This window comes from Zalophus californianus, chromosome 7, assembly GCF_009762305.2.
Source record: "Zalophus californianus isolate mZalCal1 chromosome 7, mZalCal1.pri.v2, whole genome shotgun sequence".
Lineage (NCBI taxonomy): Eukaryota > Metazoa > Chordata > Mammalia > Carnivora > Otariidae > Zalophus > Zalophus californianus.
The window spans coordinates 15,491,877-15,509,083 of record NC_045601.1 but is presented as its reverse complement, the minus strand read 5'-3'; the positions used below and the strand labels follow the sequence as shown (position 1 = coordinate 15,509,083).

Sequence of the window (17,207 nt, the reverse complement as noted above, 5' to 3'; positions counted from 1 at the left end):
CTTGGGCTGAGCACTAGATTTTAACACTTTGTTGCATTGAAAACAAGGCTTATCCTTGTCTGTTTCTTTGTTTCCAGATGGTTTCCCAGCTTGAAGCCCGAATATCTGAGCTTGTGGAACAGTTGGGAAATGAATCTGGGTTTCACCAGAAAGCTCTACAGAGAGCCCAGAAAGCAGAAAACAAGTTGGAGACTCTTCAGGGTCAGCTGACACACCTGGAGGGAGAGCTGGTTTCTGGAGATGTTTTGCGAGATCACTTGAATTTTGAGAAACAAAAAGTAATAACCTGACGGTATATCCATGGGTAGAAACATCTGTTGCAGTGTAAAATTTTACCTGAAAATATTCCGAATTTTATAGTATTTCAGTAGAACGGTTACGTCTGAGGAATGAGGAAATGTCAAGGAACAACAGATACTGTTTTGGGGGATCTTCCCATTCTTGGGGGCTTTCTTGAGTCAAATTATTCCAGTTAAACTCATCATACATGAGACCCTGATGATTTGAGGGCTAAGGTATGAATAACACACAGGTCTTGATCATAAAATCTCATAAAAGCCTTGATCATAAAAGGCTCTTGATCATAAAAGGGTCATCATTCAATAGAGGAGGCCGACATTCTAGTAATTTGCTGTGACGGTGAAGCTGTATGTGTTGTAAGAGATGGATTGATTGATGAAATGCTGTAGGAATTCAGTGAAGGGAATGATGACTTCTGGATAAGGGGAGGATTTTTACAGGGGAGAGAATAATGCAGTTCATCCTTGGAGGAGAAGTTGGATTTTAGTGGAGAAGGCGAGCAGATCCTGTAGGGCCAACAGGTTGAGCAAGGGCATGAAAGCTTGTAGGTGCATCGTTAGGTCAGAGTGCAGAGCGATTGTTCCCAATTGGCTGCAACACTGCACCCTTGATGGGGTTGTGGCAAGAGAGAAGACTAGATTTATTTGGATTAGGAAGATTCTTTATTCTCTGCTTTGTAGAATATGGAGCCTAATAAGTGACTTTGAGTGTTGTGATGTTTTGGAAAGAGGATGTGATGTCCCTGTGAAGCTGAAGTTACAGTAGGGACAGACTCAGAAATGCTAATGGCGCTAGCCCCGTGGGCAAGAAGGAGAACGGAGTGAGAAGAGGCGGGACCCCCCCTTCTAGTAGAGTGGTGAACAGAGGCCAGTTTGCCCTGGGTTGAAAGGTGAGTGAGAAGGGAAGGCTAGAGATGTAGAAAGAGATTCTTAGGAAGTCTGGTGAGCAGGGAAAAAAAGACATGTAGCAGGAGGACCAAAGAAAGGTTTTATCGGATGGAATGGGAAGGTACATGTTTGTGGGTCCCAGGAGTCTGCATGGGAAGAAAAGGACAAATGGGGTTGGAATTTGGCATGAAAAACACGCTTAGGTTAAAAAATCCGCACCCTGGAGACTCGTTCATGCTCATTTTTCTGTACTTAAAAAAGCCGAGGAAACATCTTGCTTACATTGAGGGTTGGCTAGGCAAAGATGTGGAAGGGGTCTGTGGGAAATCCTAGTCTAAGTGGATGGGACAGGCAAATGAGGACACAGTAATTAATTAATGGAAATAGGTATAAAATTCAACAGGAACTTGGGTAAAGTTCCTATTTCTGTGTGAGGAAATGAGCCCTTTTCACATAGGAGGTGGCATTCAGGAGAGGCTTTAAAGAATGAGTAGGAATTTGTCAGGCAGAAGAGGTGGGGAAGGGATTCAGGGTACAGGGAACAGCAGGAAGGAGGAGGGAATGGAGATGTGCCAGACTGCTCAGGAGGCCAGTGGGGCACGGGGAGACTGAACATGGTGCGCGGTGAGGCCAGAGGCGTGACGAGACTCTACGAGCATGTAGGAATAATTGGCATAGAGAAGGCTAATTTCCCAAGGCTTTATCCTTTGGGTAACAGGACACTGTAGAAGGTTTTAGAGTAAAAGAAAGTGAAAGAAAGAAAGGGTTTTGAGTCTCTGAAAGCAGACTGGCTCTGAGGACCTAGAGACTTAAAGGCAGAGAGCCCAGCTGAGGGATTCTTCGAATAGTGCAGAATGGAAGCTAATAAATGTTTGGACCAAGTAGTGGTTTTATGAATGAAGGGGTAGATTAGAGATATTGGGGAGGGTGAAGGGTATCTGAAAAAGGTGTGTTTGTTGAAATTTTAAGTTTGAAAGGACATGTTGCCCCTGAATACAGTATGTTCCATTGGAAGAAGCCTGACTGCTGGACTGTCCACCTAGATGTCCCACGTATGCCTTGCACTAAACATATTCCAAATGGAAATGATCACCTCTCCACAGATTTGCCCCCTCCTGCCTCAGGGATGATCAGGTCATCTGCCTCCAGGTGTCCAAGCCAAAAGCCCCAGAGTCATCCATAATGCTTCCCTCTTTTTTTTTTTTTTAAGATTTTATTTATTTATTTGACAGAGAGAGGTAGCGAGAGCAGGAACACAAGCAGGGGGAGAGGCAGAGGGAGAAGCAGGCTTCCTGCCGAGCAGGGAGCCTGATACGGGGCTCGATCCAGGACCCCGGGATCATGACCTGAGCCGAAGGCAGACGCTTAATGACTGAGCCACTTAGATGCCCCAGTGCTTCCCTCTTTTTAAGCAATTCCTAAACACTATAGTTTCCATCTCCTTAAGATATCTCAAATACCCTCTGCCCCCAACTCTGTATTTAGTGGTAGTGCTTTGACTCAGAGCATTATGGTCATTTGCACGGACTCCAGAAGCAACCTGACAGCTCCCCGCTGTGCCGGGGAGGTCTTAATAAGAGGCATGTCTAGTCTTACCTTTCTCCATCTTAAAACTGGCCGGGTGCTCTCCGTGGCCCTTAGGCTCAGCTACAGATTCCTTCTCACCATGGCTGAGCATTCTGTGACCTGGCTAGGTACCCCCTCCAGGCTTCCCATCACCCTGCCATCTCTCCAGCCCACGGTGGCAAACTGAAGGCCTCTGCGGACCAACAGGGCCCTGCAAGGGTGTGGGGGGATTGAGTCCAAAGATACCCATGTTCAAATTTGTAAAAAACCCCACTTACCTGGCAAAAAAAAAAAAAAAAAAAAAAAGAGGGAGAGAGCCCCCTTAACATCCCATATTGCACATTGCTGTTCTCTCTGAGAGAATGTTCTCCTTAACTCCTTCACCTGGTAGTAGCTGTCCCTTGACGACTTGGCTCCAATAATCACTTCCTCTGGGCGTCCCTTAGAGGCTTAGTTTTCCTTCATGCAACATGTGTCTGTGTCTGTCACAGCACTTAGGTTTATTATCTTAACTTTTTTTTTTAAGATTTATTTATTTATTTGAGAGAGAGCGTGTGTGCAGGGGGGAGGGGCAGAGGGAGAGGGAGAGAGAGTCAGCATCGAGCCCATCATGGGACTCAATCTCATGACCCTGAGATCACCACCTAAGCTGAAACCAAGAGTTGGACGCTTAACTGACTGACCCACCCAGGCGCGCCCCCCCACCGCCCCTTTCTTCAGTTTTTAATTCATCTTCTCCTGTCAACTCCCAAGATTCCTGAGGCCAGGGGAAATTTTTATTTTCTTTTTTTCTGGGTTTCTCCAGCACTTAGGGAAGAATTAAATAAATAGTGTTTAAATTATGAAGAAACATAATAAAAGGCAAAAATTTTAGGTAGATTGGTGTCTCTTCCCTTTTTTTTTCATTGTAATGACTCATTAATTTTCGCTGAGACTGCGCGAAAAGAACTCTCAGTTATGAAAGCGAATTATGTAAACAGATTCCGTCCCGGTGACTATTCTGTAGATAACCACCTACAACATGCACATCCTAGTGAGGGGGATGGGTGTGTAAACAGGAAAATCTAAGTTGTACAGAGTTGAGATTTAGATATAGGTAATTGCGGTTCACACTGAATAGAAGATATCTAGGCTAATCTGTGACTCAAAGAAACAAGCTGTACAATAAATCCTTCGAGTAACCCTCGCTTTCTGAGGTACAGCCGAGGTCCTTGAAATGGGCACTTGTTCTGTGGGGTGTTGGCTTTGTCCTGTCTTTATCCCTTTTTGCCTGTTATAGATCTTTGCATGCTAAGTGGATGGGTCACCTGTAGACATAGCAAGAGAGGCTTTATACCTCCATGTGAAATGTACTGATTCTATTTACAAAACAAACAATAGCAGTTATTTTCCTTTCATTCACAAATGTTAGAAATGAGTAATTCCAGGGGTGCCTGGGTGGTTCAGTCTATTAAGTATCCAACTCTTGATTTCAGCTCAGGTCATGATCTCAGGGTCGTGAATTGGAGCCCCATGTGGGGCTCCGCACTGGGTGTGGAGCCCACTTAGGTTTCTCTCTCTCCCTCTCCTGCCCCTCCCCCCCACTCGTGTACTCATTCTCTCTCTCAAAAAAAAAAATGAGTAATTCCAAGGGCAGAGCTGATACAGCATTAAGAAGTGACAAATTGATGGGCGCCTGGGTGGCTCAGTTGGTAAGCGTCTGCCTTCGGCTCGGGTCATGGTCCTGGGGTCCTGGGATCGAGCCTCACAGTGGGCTCCCTGCTCAGCAGGAAGCCTGCTTCTCCCTCTCCCACTCCCCCTGCTTGTGTTCCCTCTCTCACTGTGTCTGTGTCTTTCTCTGTCAAATAAAATCTTCAAAAAAAAAAAAAAAAGAAGTGACAAATTGATGATGTGAGAACAAAAGAAGCAACCTATGGTCTTATAGCATAACACAGTAACCCATGGTCTTGTAACACAGCCAATAAGCAATATTTTGCTATGACTGTGCCTCCCAAAGAAGAGATTAAATTTTAGATATGCCATTCAGCAAAATTTGGAAATATTCACAATTTCATCTTGATGACTGAAAGTATAGATAGTTCTGGGCTTCACACTAGCATGCTTCAGTCATCAGGAAATTATACTTATTTAAACATATAATTGCCTCAGAGATGCCAGATAGATGAGTACTTATTGCAATGTGAAGCAAGTTTCAAAGAGAGAACCCAAATCGTGAAGTGATGATGCAGAAAAGTCATTGATTGGTTCACTCATCCAGCAAGCATCACTCTGGCTGGCATGGCCAGAAACCACAGAAATCAAATGGAGGATACAAAAAATACTGATTCAAAGGGATACATGCACCCCGATGTTTATAGCAGCATTATCAACAATAACCCAATTATGGAAAGAGCCCAGATGTCCATTGACTGATGAATGGGTAAAGAAGTTGTGGGGTGTGTGTGTGTGTGTGTGTGTGTGTGTGTGAGAGATGGAGTATTACTCAGCCATAAAAAAGAATGAAATCTTGCCATTTGCAACAACATGGATAGAACTAGAGTGTATTATGCGAAGTGAAATAAATCAGTCAGAGAAAGGCAAATACCAAATGATTTCACTCATATGTGGAATTTAAGAAATAAAACAAATGAACATTAAGGGAAAAAAAAGAGAGGCAAACCATAAAACAGACTCTTAATTATAGAGAACAAACTGAGGGCTCCTGGAGGGGAGGTGGGCAGGGGATGGGCTAGATGGGTGATGGGTTTTAGGGAGGGCACCTCTTATGATGAGCACGGAGTGTTGTATGTAAGTGATGAATCACTAAATTCTACTCCTGAAACCAATATTATACTATATGTTAACTAACTAGAATTTAAATTAAAACTTGGAAGAAAGAAAAAGGAAATCAAGTGGAGGAAGATCCTAGAACAGTTTTGTGACGCTAACCTGTTCAAATATGAACCTTTACTTCCTTGATATAGCTCTATTTACAGTGTTATTCCTTAAAGTATGATACATTAAAAACTCTTAAAGACATGTTTTTTTGTATAGGATTCTAACTTAAAAAAGCAAAAACATTGTCCAAGTGTGTTTGTATGGCAAGAGCTTTGATTTTGGAGTGACTGGAGTGGTGACTGTTGTAATTTTTTTTTTTCACATTTGAGGCCAGGGCCCACTTAGGTGGGAAAAATTGCCATGGAAGTTTTGTGAGTGAGTAGATCTCAGGGGTTGGATTAACCTGGAAGAGGCATCATGGTATCGGCAAGTAGTCAAAACAGAGACATGTGGATGTAGTCAGGATGGTGCCAGATTTGTCCCACGGTGGGGTGACGAAGAGTGTCTAATGTTAGGTTGAACATCAAGATCACTGACAAGGAGAGTCGAGTGAATTTGGACAAGAAGCAGGACATGGAACTGGCAGGGTGGTTCAGGAATTCATTAGCAGGCACTGGGGTCCTGGGCTGGGCTACAGACTGGGTTTAATGAGACCTATCTGTAAGCTTGGGATCCTGTGAGATCACCTGTTAATTTTGTTTTTGTGTCTCATTTTAATTTTTGTTCTTGGGTTTAGTATCTTAAATTTCTGGATCAGCTCTCAGAGAAAATGAAATTGGACCAGATGGCTGCTGAACTTGGCTTTGACATGCGTCTGGATGTAGTTTTAGCTCGCACGGAGCAGCTGGTCCGTCTCGAGAGCAATGCAGTCATTGAAAACAAGACTATCGCCCACAATTTACAGAGAAAGGTAGGGGATATTGAAACTTGCTTGAGAAAAGGAATTGCAGAGAGACTTAAATACTGAAAAATAATGTACCCCTCCTTTCTATTTGCCACTGTAGTTAGGAAACATACAAATACATATTTAGAATTTGAATCTCTGTTTCAAGTTTGAGGGATGGTAAGTATATCACCTAAGGTTATGTGTGACTGTGAGTAATAGAAACCCCAAATAAAAGTGACTTAAATGACTAGAAGTGGCCCCCTCACCTCGCATAAATTTCTGGAGGGAGGCGGCTCAGGTTGAGTGTGGCAAGTCTGCTCTGTGAAGTTTTCAAGGAGCCCAGCTGATTTCAGCTCATTAATCTCCCATCCCTAGGGTGGTCCACATCCTGATGGTTAAAATGGTACCTAGAATCATCATGTCTGTGTTCCAGACAGATTTTGGAGAAGAAAGGGATGAAGAAGAGGGATGCAAAAGAGCATGTGTGAGCTGTCTTTTGACGGGAGGCTTCCAGAGTTTTCTATGTAAACTTGTATTTGTATCCCACGGTTCTGATGGCTGAAACTAGCTGCAAGGGAAGCTGGAAACTGTAGTCTTTATTCTGGGTAGCCACTTCCCTCACTAAGAAACTCACTGTTTATTCTTAAGGGAGATGAGGGGAGCTGGGAAACATGTAGCAGTCTCCAACTGGATAAACTCTCTCTCTCTCTCTCTTTTTTAAAAGATTTTATTTATTTATTTGACAGAGAGAGACACAGCGAGAGAGGGAACACAAGCAGGGGCAGTGGGAGAGGGAGAAGCAGGCTTCCCTCGGAGCAGGGAGCCCGATGCGGGGCTGGATCCCAGGACCCTGGGATCGTGACCTGAGCTGAAGGCAGACGCTTAACGACTGAGCCACCCAGGCGCCCCTGGATAAACTCTCTTGCATTGGATAGTAAAGTGAGGAGAAGAGCTAATTTTCCACTCACTCAAAAGAGGAGAAACAGTTTAGATGAAATAAATGAATGAGTGGATGAAAAGGATAAAAATATAATGATTAGTTATATAATTATTGGCATTGGTGAAAGAGCAAAACACAGATGTGTTCTTGTAATAGTTCTTAGGAGAAAATTCTGTGGTGGAATTATAGTGTACAGGCTGTGTAATGAGTCACATCTGGGATCCTGGTTTGGTTCCACCAAGCTCTGTGACCTTGGACAAATCACATACCTCTCTGTCTCTGTTTCCTCATGTTTAAGATGGGGATAATATCTTCCTCATGAGGTTGTTCATTTTTAATAAAATACATGTTTAAACTCTTGGCTTATAGACTGTACTCTATTCACATTTGACCTCTTCTCCATTTACTGGATTTTTAGGAATATTTTATTTAAAAAAAAGCAGATAACCCTATTACCATCAGAGACATTGAATTAAGCTATAATTCTTTGGGTTCTCCTCAGATAATGGATTTCTTCTTCTTTATCCAACACCATTCCTTCTTAAGTATTGTATAATTTTTAAAATTACCAGTGTACAGAACTTACCAGTGTAATTTTGCAGTAGAGTGGAATTTGACGTGAAAAAGCTCAAGGAAGGGAATTTGGCTAGAGAAACACAAAAAGGGCTTTGTTAAAGATGGATCTGGGTATGGACTATGCTGTCATAGACAAGCCTGCGTTTCAGTCTGCCCTTCACATCTCTGAACACTTTACAAATGCAGAGTATATAATTAGCGAAAATGCGACAGTCTTCAGCTCTAACATTCTAGAATTCTACACGATTCCAATTCCCAGTGTTTGCAATGGATGAAGGAGGTTTCTGTACTTAATATTCTACTCACTAAATGTGACATTTGAAGCCTAGGAGGATTTCCCCCCCCTTAGAGTCCATAATATTTTTTTAAAAACCACCATAATTTCCTTCATCAAGTTTGACTGTGAGTGATAAGTGCTGTTTGAAGAACTTGTTCTCTGCTTGGTTTGTGGATGGCATAGGCCAGGCGTATAATAAAGATACCAGTGAACTAAAACCTTCTTGATGTCCCTTCTATTTCAAAGATTTTAAACATGTAAACAAAGCTTTCTCTAAACTCTCCCTGGTATAGCTTACTTTAAAAATATATCAACTCTCATGTTTGGTGTTGCTCAGTCTGGTTCTAAGGGATTGAAATTAGCCAGTCTAGGTTTTTGGTACTAACCTGCACTCTGGCTTCCTTTAGAAAAGACCAGTGTCAGTATAGTTGCCATGGGGTTGTGGAGAGGATTTTGTCTCTCTACCCTATTCTGATCTTGATAAGCCCATTGTAGTAGTTTTAAAAATAATTTTATGTGTCTATTATGCTGTACATACTGTGGGAGGGAATCAGATGTTGAATGCCTACTTCTCTCTGTGTCTTCTGTGGCTCTTTTGTCTCATCCTTTGCAGCTACAAAATTAATTCTTGGAAAAATAGGAATAAAATATGCAATCGGGAAAAGGAATCCAATAACCTTTTTTGGTGGTTTACAAATTAGTTTTACTGAAGTGTAGATAAAGATCAACATGATCCAAGTGATTCATTTATATTTACTGACTGTTCAATGATTATTTAAAAAAAAAATCCCTGTTTGTATCATATCAGCTCAGGACTCAGAAAGAAAGGCTGGAGAGCAAAGAACTACATATGAGCCTCCTGCGGCAGAAAATCGCCCAGCTGGAGGAGGAGAAGCAGGTGCATTTGGCCTTGGCTGTGGAGAGGGATGAGACCAATCTCACCCTAAGAAAGTTGCAGAAGAGGGTGGAGAGGCTGCAGAAGGAGCTGAGTGTGTGTCGAGAAGCGAACACGGAGCTCAAAGCCAAGCTGGCTGAGCTGAAGGCAAGTGCTCAGCTTGGTTTCCTTGTTGCTTTTTGCAAGGTACCCCTTTAGTTTATGTGAAAGAGTAGAAGTCTCGCAACAGACACAGCAGAAGAGAAACAGGGACAAAAGCTTCCTCTGGTTTTCTAGAGTTGTGGGGGAAATGCAAAAGCTACACAAATCAGCATATTAGATCATTGTAGAGTCTCCTCGATAGTTGAACCCAAGCCATGGTTGTTGCTGCATGAAAAGTCCATCAAAAAAGGGTGATGTCGGTGGTGGGGGGTGATGAAGAAGCCACTTCCCATGATGAGCACTGAATAAGATGTAGAAGTGTAGAGTCCCTATATTGTACACCTGGAAGGAATAGAACACCGTGTAGGAACTATCCTGGAATTCAAAGAAAAAAGAGACGAAAGGGGTGATGTGACATAGAGAAAATATAAGCATTTCTCCCAAGTGTGGTATTTGGGATCACGTAGGGAGCTATCACGTGGGAATCTGCTTAGGAAGAAGTGAGCAAATGAGCGCAGCCGTTCACTGAGAAGAGTCAGGCAGGCAACAGTGTTTCATGAGCTTGGTGAGATGCCTTATCCCCGGAAGGGAGGAAGGTACTCAGATCAGGGCAGTGTGCTTCCTGGATTTGAGGAGAAGAAAGGAATGACAACTTCAACAAATTTAATCAGAATCTTTAAATGTCCTGTATGTGTGCCCCCTGGAAAGGGTATGTAACTTCATAGGCACCTATCACTTCTGGCAGATGTGCGTGTTGTGAATACAGGTGTGAATAATGTCCTGGCTCTTTGCAGATGCGCGCTCTGGACTGGACTTCTGGAATGTTTCTGAATCTGGAAACAGACCAAGAGGGAAAAGGAACCTGGCATTAAGCTAGCGCTTAAATATGTATGGTGGGGACAGTATTTTGGGAAATATTTCCTATTGCATTCTTTTCTTCTGAGTCATTAGCTCTTTTCCCCTGAAACCCTTCTGAGTTGAGGCTTATTTCCCTCCAGGAGAAAAAGGGCAGACACAGGCCAGGGGAGGGGACATATTTAAAAATAAGGAAAGCAGGAAACAAGGGAAAGCATCTTCTGATGGGATGCAAAAACTGAGGAGCAAATATTGAGGTAAGTATCTTCCACACCCCTTCACACCTTGAGACTGATCTTTGGGGGGGTGTTGGGGTGGGGGTCCACAAGCCACTGCTCCCCACCCTGGCTGGAAGGGGCTGCAGGGGTGCCGAGGGAGCATCTGTGTTGTAAAGCCAGATTTTCAAATGTCCTGTGGTGGATACAAAGTGTTTCTGGGTGGTACATGACAGGGCATTATATAATGGTCAGTCCTGAAGTGAAAAATGGGTTCCCTTTAGATTTTTCTTCCAATTCTTCCCATTGTCAAGGAGAAAATCTTGATCAGAAGTTATGTCTTTACTACTATTATTTACTACTTTACTACTATTATAGCCTTGGGCCCGGGAAGAATCTGTTCTATTCATTGGCTTCCTCATGTGGGGGGAGAGATGAGACTAATTCCCATAATTGGTGTTAAATAGGCAGGTGGCAAAGCATAGACTAGGAATGATAAATAAAGTGAACTCAGATCTCAAAACAGGGAAGTAAATTCGGTCATTAAAAAAGGGACATGTTTCACTGTAAGCATGTGTCAATGGAATTCCTCAAAGAAATCTGTGATAGGAAGGAAGCGTAGATAGCACTGGGGATTTTCATGCACCGAGCTTGCCGAACTCCTCAAAGCCGGAGGAGAAGAGAATGACATGGAGCGGTCTGGGTGATTGCTAAGGATGACTAAGTGGGGGGGACATTGGGGAGGCCTGATGCCTGATGGCTTCCCAGAGGAAGGACCTGAGTGAGGATTTCCTCATAAGACCACAACTGTGTTTCGGAAACAAGGTGCGGTGGTGCTGGTAGGTACCGTGTGAGTTGCTTGGCTTCTTTTCCCTGGTTCCCTCCACCCTGCGGCTGGAGACATCTGGTCCCTACCAACAAATTTTCCCCTTCTCATATAGTGTACTTTTCTGTCCTTGGGAGAAATTAAGAAGCTTAATTTAAAAAGTCAGGGTTGCCTCAACCTTGCTGTGTATTTCACTGCTAACCTCATTGTGAAATCTACACAGCTTCCGGCTGAGCATCTCTTCTCGTAATTGGGTTGCAGCTGTGCTTTTTCTACCCCGCCCGTCCCCTTATCATCTCAGAGCCCCTTGCTTCCCCTGAGACTGGAGGCCTGCCTTGCTTTTGCCAGTTTCTAAGAACTGAGCTTCCGTCTCCGAATGACCTGGGCTGGGCCCGACGAAGGGCTGTCAGGACTCAGTGACATTAACTGGCAGGTTCCAGCTAGCTCTCCGCATCTGGCCAGATACGGTACAGCTAAAATAGAATACTGTGGTGAATGAATATACTATAAAGCCGGGTACAAATATTAGTTGCCATTGTAGCTAATTTTATCACTCCTGAGGGTGGCAGTTTGTACTGTGGGGCTGGAGGAGCCTTTAGAATTACCACACACCTCCAGAGCCTGAGTAAGGTTGGCCTGCATGGAGCATGGCAGCTCACAGTCTAGCAGCCAATGAGGTGATGATGGAACAAGGGATTCCCCATTGGCAACGTCCGGGAACAGGGCCCAGCACCTGCTGGGTGAGAGTGGAGAAAGAGTGGCTTTGGAAGTGGGGCAGCTCCTGGTGAATGGCACCTTGGAGGTGTGGGTCTGAGGAGGGCATCTTCCAGGCTACGTGTATTGACAGTAGTGCTGGGACCCTTAGCCAAGACAGCCCTATAAGCTGGAGATGGTGCTGGGGAGAGAGGAGCCCACACTTTCTATAGCAGAAGGGGGAAAACAGCTGGTGGAAATTGAGCCCTGTATCTGAGGAGTATGTTTGGTCGCAACAACATCTGCCTCACATCTGCATTGTATTTCGCCTGGATGATTATAATTGTCTGCAAGTGGTCTTTCCACTTAACCTTTCACAGGCAAGCCTGATTCTTGTAATTAAGTTTTGCTCTTTGGGTGACGTGATTATGCCATGTGTCGTTCTGGTGATAGTGTCAGGTTTACCAGTTTCTTCTTCTAGTGTCCGTGGGGTAAAGCAACATTTTCAGGTGTGGGGCACATAGCTCTTGGGACACATAAAATACTTCTAGGTGCTGCATGACAGGTCACTATATAATGTTCAATCATGAGGTGAAAAATGGGTTCCCTTTAATTTTTCTTCCAATTCCTTCACTATCAAGGAGAAAATCTTAGAGGTTATTATGTCTTTATGCCCCTAGAACATTTACTAGTCTACATTTTAAATAAAGAATAAGCCTTAAGCTCAGGGCTGAGTACAAGCAATAGTACCTAGTTTTACTGTTTTGTTTTCATTGTACAGTGGGTTTTTTTTTCTTCTTTTTAAAAAAATTTTAATTCTAGTATAATTAACATATAGTTGTATTAGTTTCAGTTGTATAATATAGTGATCAACTGTTCCATACTGACTCAGTGCTCCTCATGGTCATTGTACAGTGTTTGCTTTATTGTTATCTTCCAGTTGTGGCAAATTCTACTGAAATCATACAAAATTCCTTTTCATAGAAATAAATTAAGGTAAGTTCAAAAGATGGTTGAGTTAAAGAAAAAAAATGATGACCATAGGTGATATGTGGATATGGCAAAAATTGTGGACGTGGAATCGGAGAAATTGAAGTATACATGAATAGATTGAAGAAGGGGATGATCCCAGTGATAACCAGATGCAATCAGCAGGTGGACAGAAGCTCGGTCAGCTGCTGCTGACACCATGCTTGATGTCCAGAGTCAGGGGGCGGTGGCAGAAGAAGCTGGGCAGCGGGCAGGGGCCAGATCACCCAGGGCCTTGTGTGTCTCCTAAGATGCTTGGACTTGTCTTCTGGGTCCTGGGGAGCCATTGCAGACTTTCAGACGGGAGAGTGCAATCGTCAGGGAAGAGACTAAAAAGAAACAGAAACATGGAGCGAGAGCAGGGGGTCTCCAGAATGAGGCTGTGACCGATAGCCTCAAGTGAGGCAGTAAGGTAGAGGGGGAACGGCCATCCACTGCGCTTGGCGTTGGGCACCTATGAGTCAAGCATGTGTGTTGTCGATTGCACACGGTCGTGGGTGAGGACGTTGAGAATAGGCCAAACGCCAGAATGCTAAGGGGTGAAGGAGAAGTAGAAACAAAAATCAGTGGCCTGCTCTTCTGGAATACTTGGATGGAAAGGGGAAGAGTTGGGAGAGTATATAAAGTGGGCTTGTGTGTTTATTTGCTTTATTTTGCATAAAGAGATCCACTTTTTTTACTAGCTAAGGTTATAGGAAAGGTATAGGAGAGGTGGGATTTGAGTGACTCAGGAATGACTCAGGCCCTTCACCACGAACATGGGATGCTAAGTCTGCCTTCCGCTAGAGAACAGAGATCTCTCTAACTTACTAACAGAGTGAATGCTAACTTCATGAATTTTTCTCTCATAATTTTGGAGGCCAGGAGCCTGACAGCAAAGTGTTGGCAAGGTTGATTCCTTTTGGGGAAGATGAGGGCCCATCCACTCCATCCTCTCTCTGGGCTTCTGCTTACTGCCTGCACGAGCGGGATTCCTCTCTGCCGACACCCTTAGGCGACTGTCCCCTCGTGTGTCCCTCCTTCTCTGTCTCTTGTAAGGACACCCACCATTGGTTTTAGGGGCCACCCTATTCCCGGATGATCTCATCGTGAGAGCCTTAACCTTAATGATACCTGCAAAGGCCCTTATTCCAAATAAGGTCACATTCTGAGGTTCTGGGTGGACACGTATTTATTTTTTGGGGGGGGAGGGACACAGTTCAGCCCACTACACTTATTAAATTAAGAATTAATTTCACCATTTATGGAAGGTCGATATAAAAGATATTAATTTGAACTACATTCCTATACCTTAAAAAATTCAGGCCATAAAATTCACCCTTTTAAAGTGTACAGTTCACCGGCTTTTTTTCTTAAGAGTTTATTTACTTATTTGAGAGAAAAAGAGCACAGGCAGGGGGAGGGGCAGAAGGAGAGAGAGAAGCAGACTCCCCACTGAGCGGGGAGCCCAACACGGAGCTCAGTCCCAGGGTCCTGGGATCATGACCTGAGCCGAAGGCAGACGCTTAACCGACTGAGCTGCCCCCACAATTCACTGTTTTTAATACATTGATGGGGTTGTGCAGGCATCACTACTTCCTAATTCTAGAACATTTCCAGTACCCCCCCCCAAAAAATCCCATACCTATCCCTGTTACTCCTTATTTTCCCCTTCCCCAACGTCTGGAAACCACTAATTTATTTTCTGTCTTACGGATTTTCCTCTTCTAGGCATTTCATATAAACGGAATCATAACATGTGGCCTTTTGCCTTTGGCTTCTTTCACTTCGTCTGTCTTCAGTTTTCATCCATGTTGTGCACATATATATTTCATATATATTATATCGTAGAGGGAGGGAGGAGGGGAGAGAGGGAGGGCTACAGGGAGACTGATTGATTGATTTTAAGGAATTGGCTCATGTGATTATAGAATTTGGCAAGTTCAAAATCTGCAGTCTAGGCTGGCAGGAAGAGCTCATGTTGCAGTTCAAGTCTAAAGCCTGGATTCTGGTAGAATTCCCTCTTGCTAAGGGAGCATCACTTTTGTTCTGTTCAGGCCTTCCATGGACTGGATGAAGCCCACCCATGCTATGGAAGGGAAATCTACTTTTACTGAAAGTCCGCGAACTTAAATGTTAATCTCTCCCCAGGACACCCTCACAGAAATACCCATGTTTCACCATATATCTGGGTTCTGTGGGCCAGCCCAGGTGACGCATAATATTAACCGTCACAATTCCTTTTTATGCCTAATAATATTCCATCGTTTAGCTATACCACACATTGTTTATGCATTCAGCATTTGATGGACATTATGATTGTTTTCACTTTTTGGTTGTTATGAGCAAGGCTGCTAGGAACATTTGTGTGGAGTTTTTGTGCGCATTTCTCTGTTGCAAAACCATGCTTGAAGACCTTGACTCCTAGGTTATCCCAGTCTCCCTTTTTAAGACTCATGCACTACATTTCCCCCTGAATTCTCAACCAGGAAAGTGTAGACCTTTCCAGATAACTATTAAATTTTAAGTTGGCAGGCGAACATGATTACTGTAGAAAATCTCTTTTGGAAAGAATAATATTCTTTTATAGATTACCCTCCCTGTGTTGAGTCAAAATAATTTTAGTATAATATTGCTTTCATATATACAAACTTAACACTGTATAAAAATTTCTTAATCTTGCTACATTTTTTAAAAAGTGGTCAACAGATTTTTTTCATCATTTTAAAGATTTTATTTATTTATTTTAGAGAGAGAGAGCACATGAGTTGGGGGTGGAGGAGCAGAGGGGGAGGAAAGGGAGGGGAGAGAATCTCAAGCAGACTCCCCACTGAGCACAGAGCCTGACAGGGGACTCGATCCCATGATCCCGAGATGATGACCTGAGCCAAAACCCAGAGTCAGCCCAACTGACTGAGCCACACAGGCGCCCTAATCTTGCTACGTTTTTACCACCGTAAAATTCGGACCAATTGAGAAAGCAAAATGAGGTGTAAAAGTCGAATTGAAAACATTAACGATATTAATTCAATGTGCTAGATTACGTTATTTCACTAGTTACCATTAATGAGAAGGTGTAGTATCAATTGCTTGTGGCCCAGGTTCTTCTGAAGTCTGGCATGCCTGTGGTTTATGTTGCCTAAGGACACCCTGTGCTTTAACTGAATGCTGCAGATATGTTGTTTGTACACACTGACATAGTTTGGCCTTCCCTTGGCATGAACACATTATTATTTATGTGTTAACTCCACCTTTGCTCTTTTCTCATTAACCTAGAATAATTAAAGTAGCACTACTAATTGGCACAAACGTAGGTCTTTGCACAAATGCAAATGCAGGCACTGAAATCATGTGGAAGAACTCCAGAGGATCCAGAAAATGCTTTGTGTAACTCCTATAACACCAGTTGCTTCTCAGCCTGCGTCGGTTATGATTAGTTTCAGCTAAATATATTAGAACACCCCTGTAATAACAGTGGCTTAGACAGAAGAGATGTTTATTCCTCTCTCACAGAAAAGAAGACATGCCGGGCTTAGCAGGATGCCTCTGTGGTCATCAGCAATCCTGGCTTGTTCTTCCTGCCTCACTGTTCTAGTAATAGCTTTCATCCTCAATGCTGCTTCCTAACACAAGCTAGCTGCCGGGGCTACAGCCTCATTCCAGCCACCAGCGAGGAGGAGATGCGGGAGGACACCCTGTAGGCCACTTTCCAGGAACAATACAATGCTTTGTATCTCCATTGGCCAGAACTTAGTCCCTGGGCCTCCCTTAGATGAAGTCAGCTTGAGAAATGGGTCTATTCTGGGCAGTAAGAACAAAAGAAAGAATGATATTTGGTGGAGAGGTTATCAGCTTTCTGTCTGTACCCCGTGGCCCAATTTTAGTAGGGAGCTGTGCCCCCAAATCAGTAGTCAGATAACCAAAAATTAGTGAAAAACCATTGTTATCTTCATTGTAGTCTCTCAAGTAAACACCAAAAGGAATAACATTCTTTAGCCAGCAGCAAAGGTCTCTCCCTCTTGCTACCTCTCTTGATCATCTCCCATGCAAGACAGCTGCTCCCCATGCTCCTTCTCCACTCCAGAACTTTCTCCAACCTGGTCAGTGCAGCCTTTCTTTATATATATATTTCTTGTAACCTACCATCTTGGGCTCAATGGATCTCCAATAGTAGATTGGGATTGAGTTTGAGCTCTCCCTACTTTGAGTGTGTGCCCCAAGCAGAACCTTCAAGGAAGAACTTCTTGGGCTGTAGAATGATGGTAGTGGAGGTGTGTTCACACTGCCAAGCTGAACACCTTCCTCTCTTTTCTGCTTCAGTTTCC

General features: G+C 43.5%; 1 protein-coding gene across 2 annotated transcripts in view; it reads left to right on the top strand.

Moving 5' to 3' along the window:
- CCDC170 (coiled-coil domain containing 170) overlaps positions 1 to 17,207 on the top strand; it is a 104,564-nt gene that overhangs the window by 69,583 nt on the left and 17,774 nt on the right. For both annotated transcript variants that reach the window (XM_027601691.2, XM_027601692.2), the window contains exons 8-10: positions 78 to 278; positions 6,307 to 6,480; positions 9,058 to 9,291. In XM_027601691.2, coding sequence (XP_027457492.2) covers positions 78 to 278; positions 6,307 to 6,480; positions 9,058 to 9,291 — 609 coding nt within the window. The remainder of the gene's footprint in view (positions 1 to 77; positions 279 to 6,306; positions 6,481 to 9,057; positions 9,292 to 17,207) is intronic.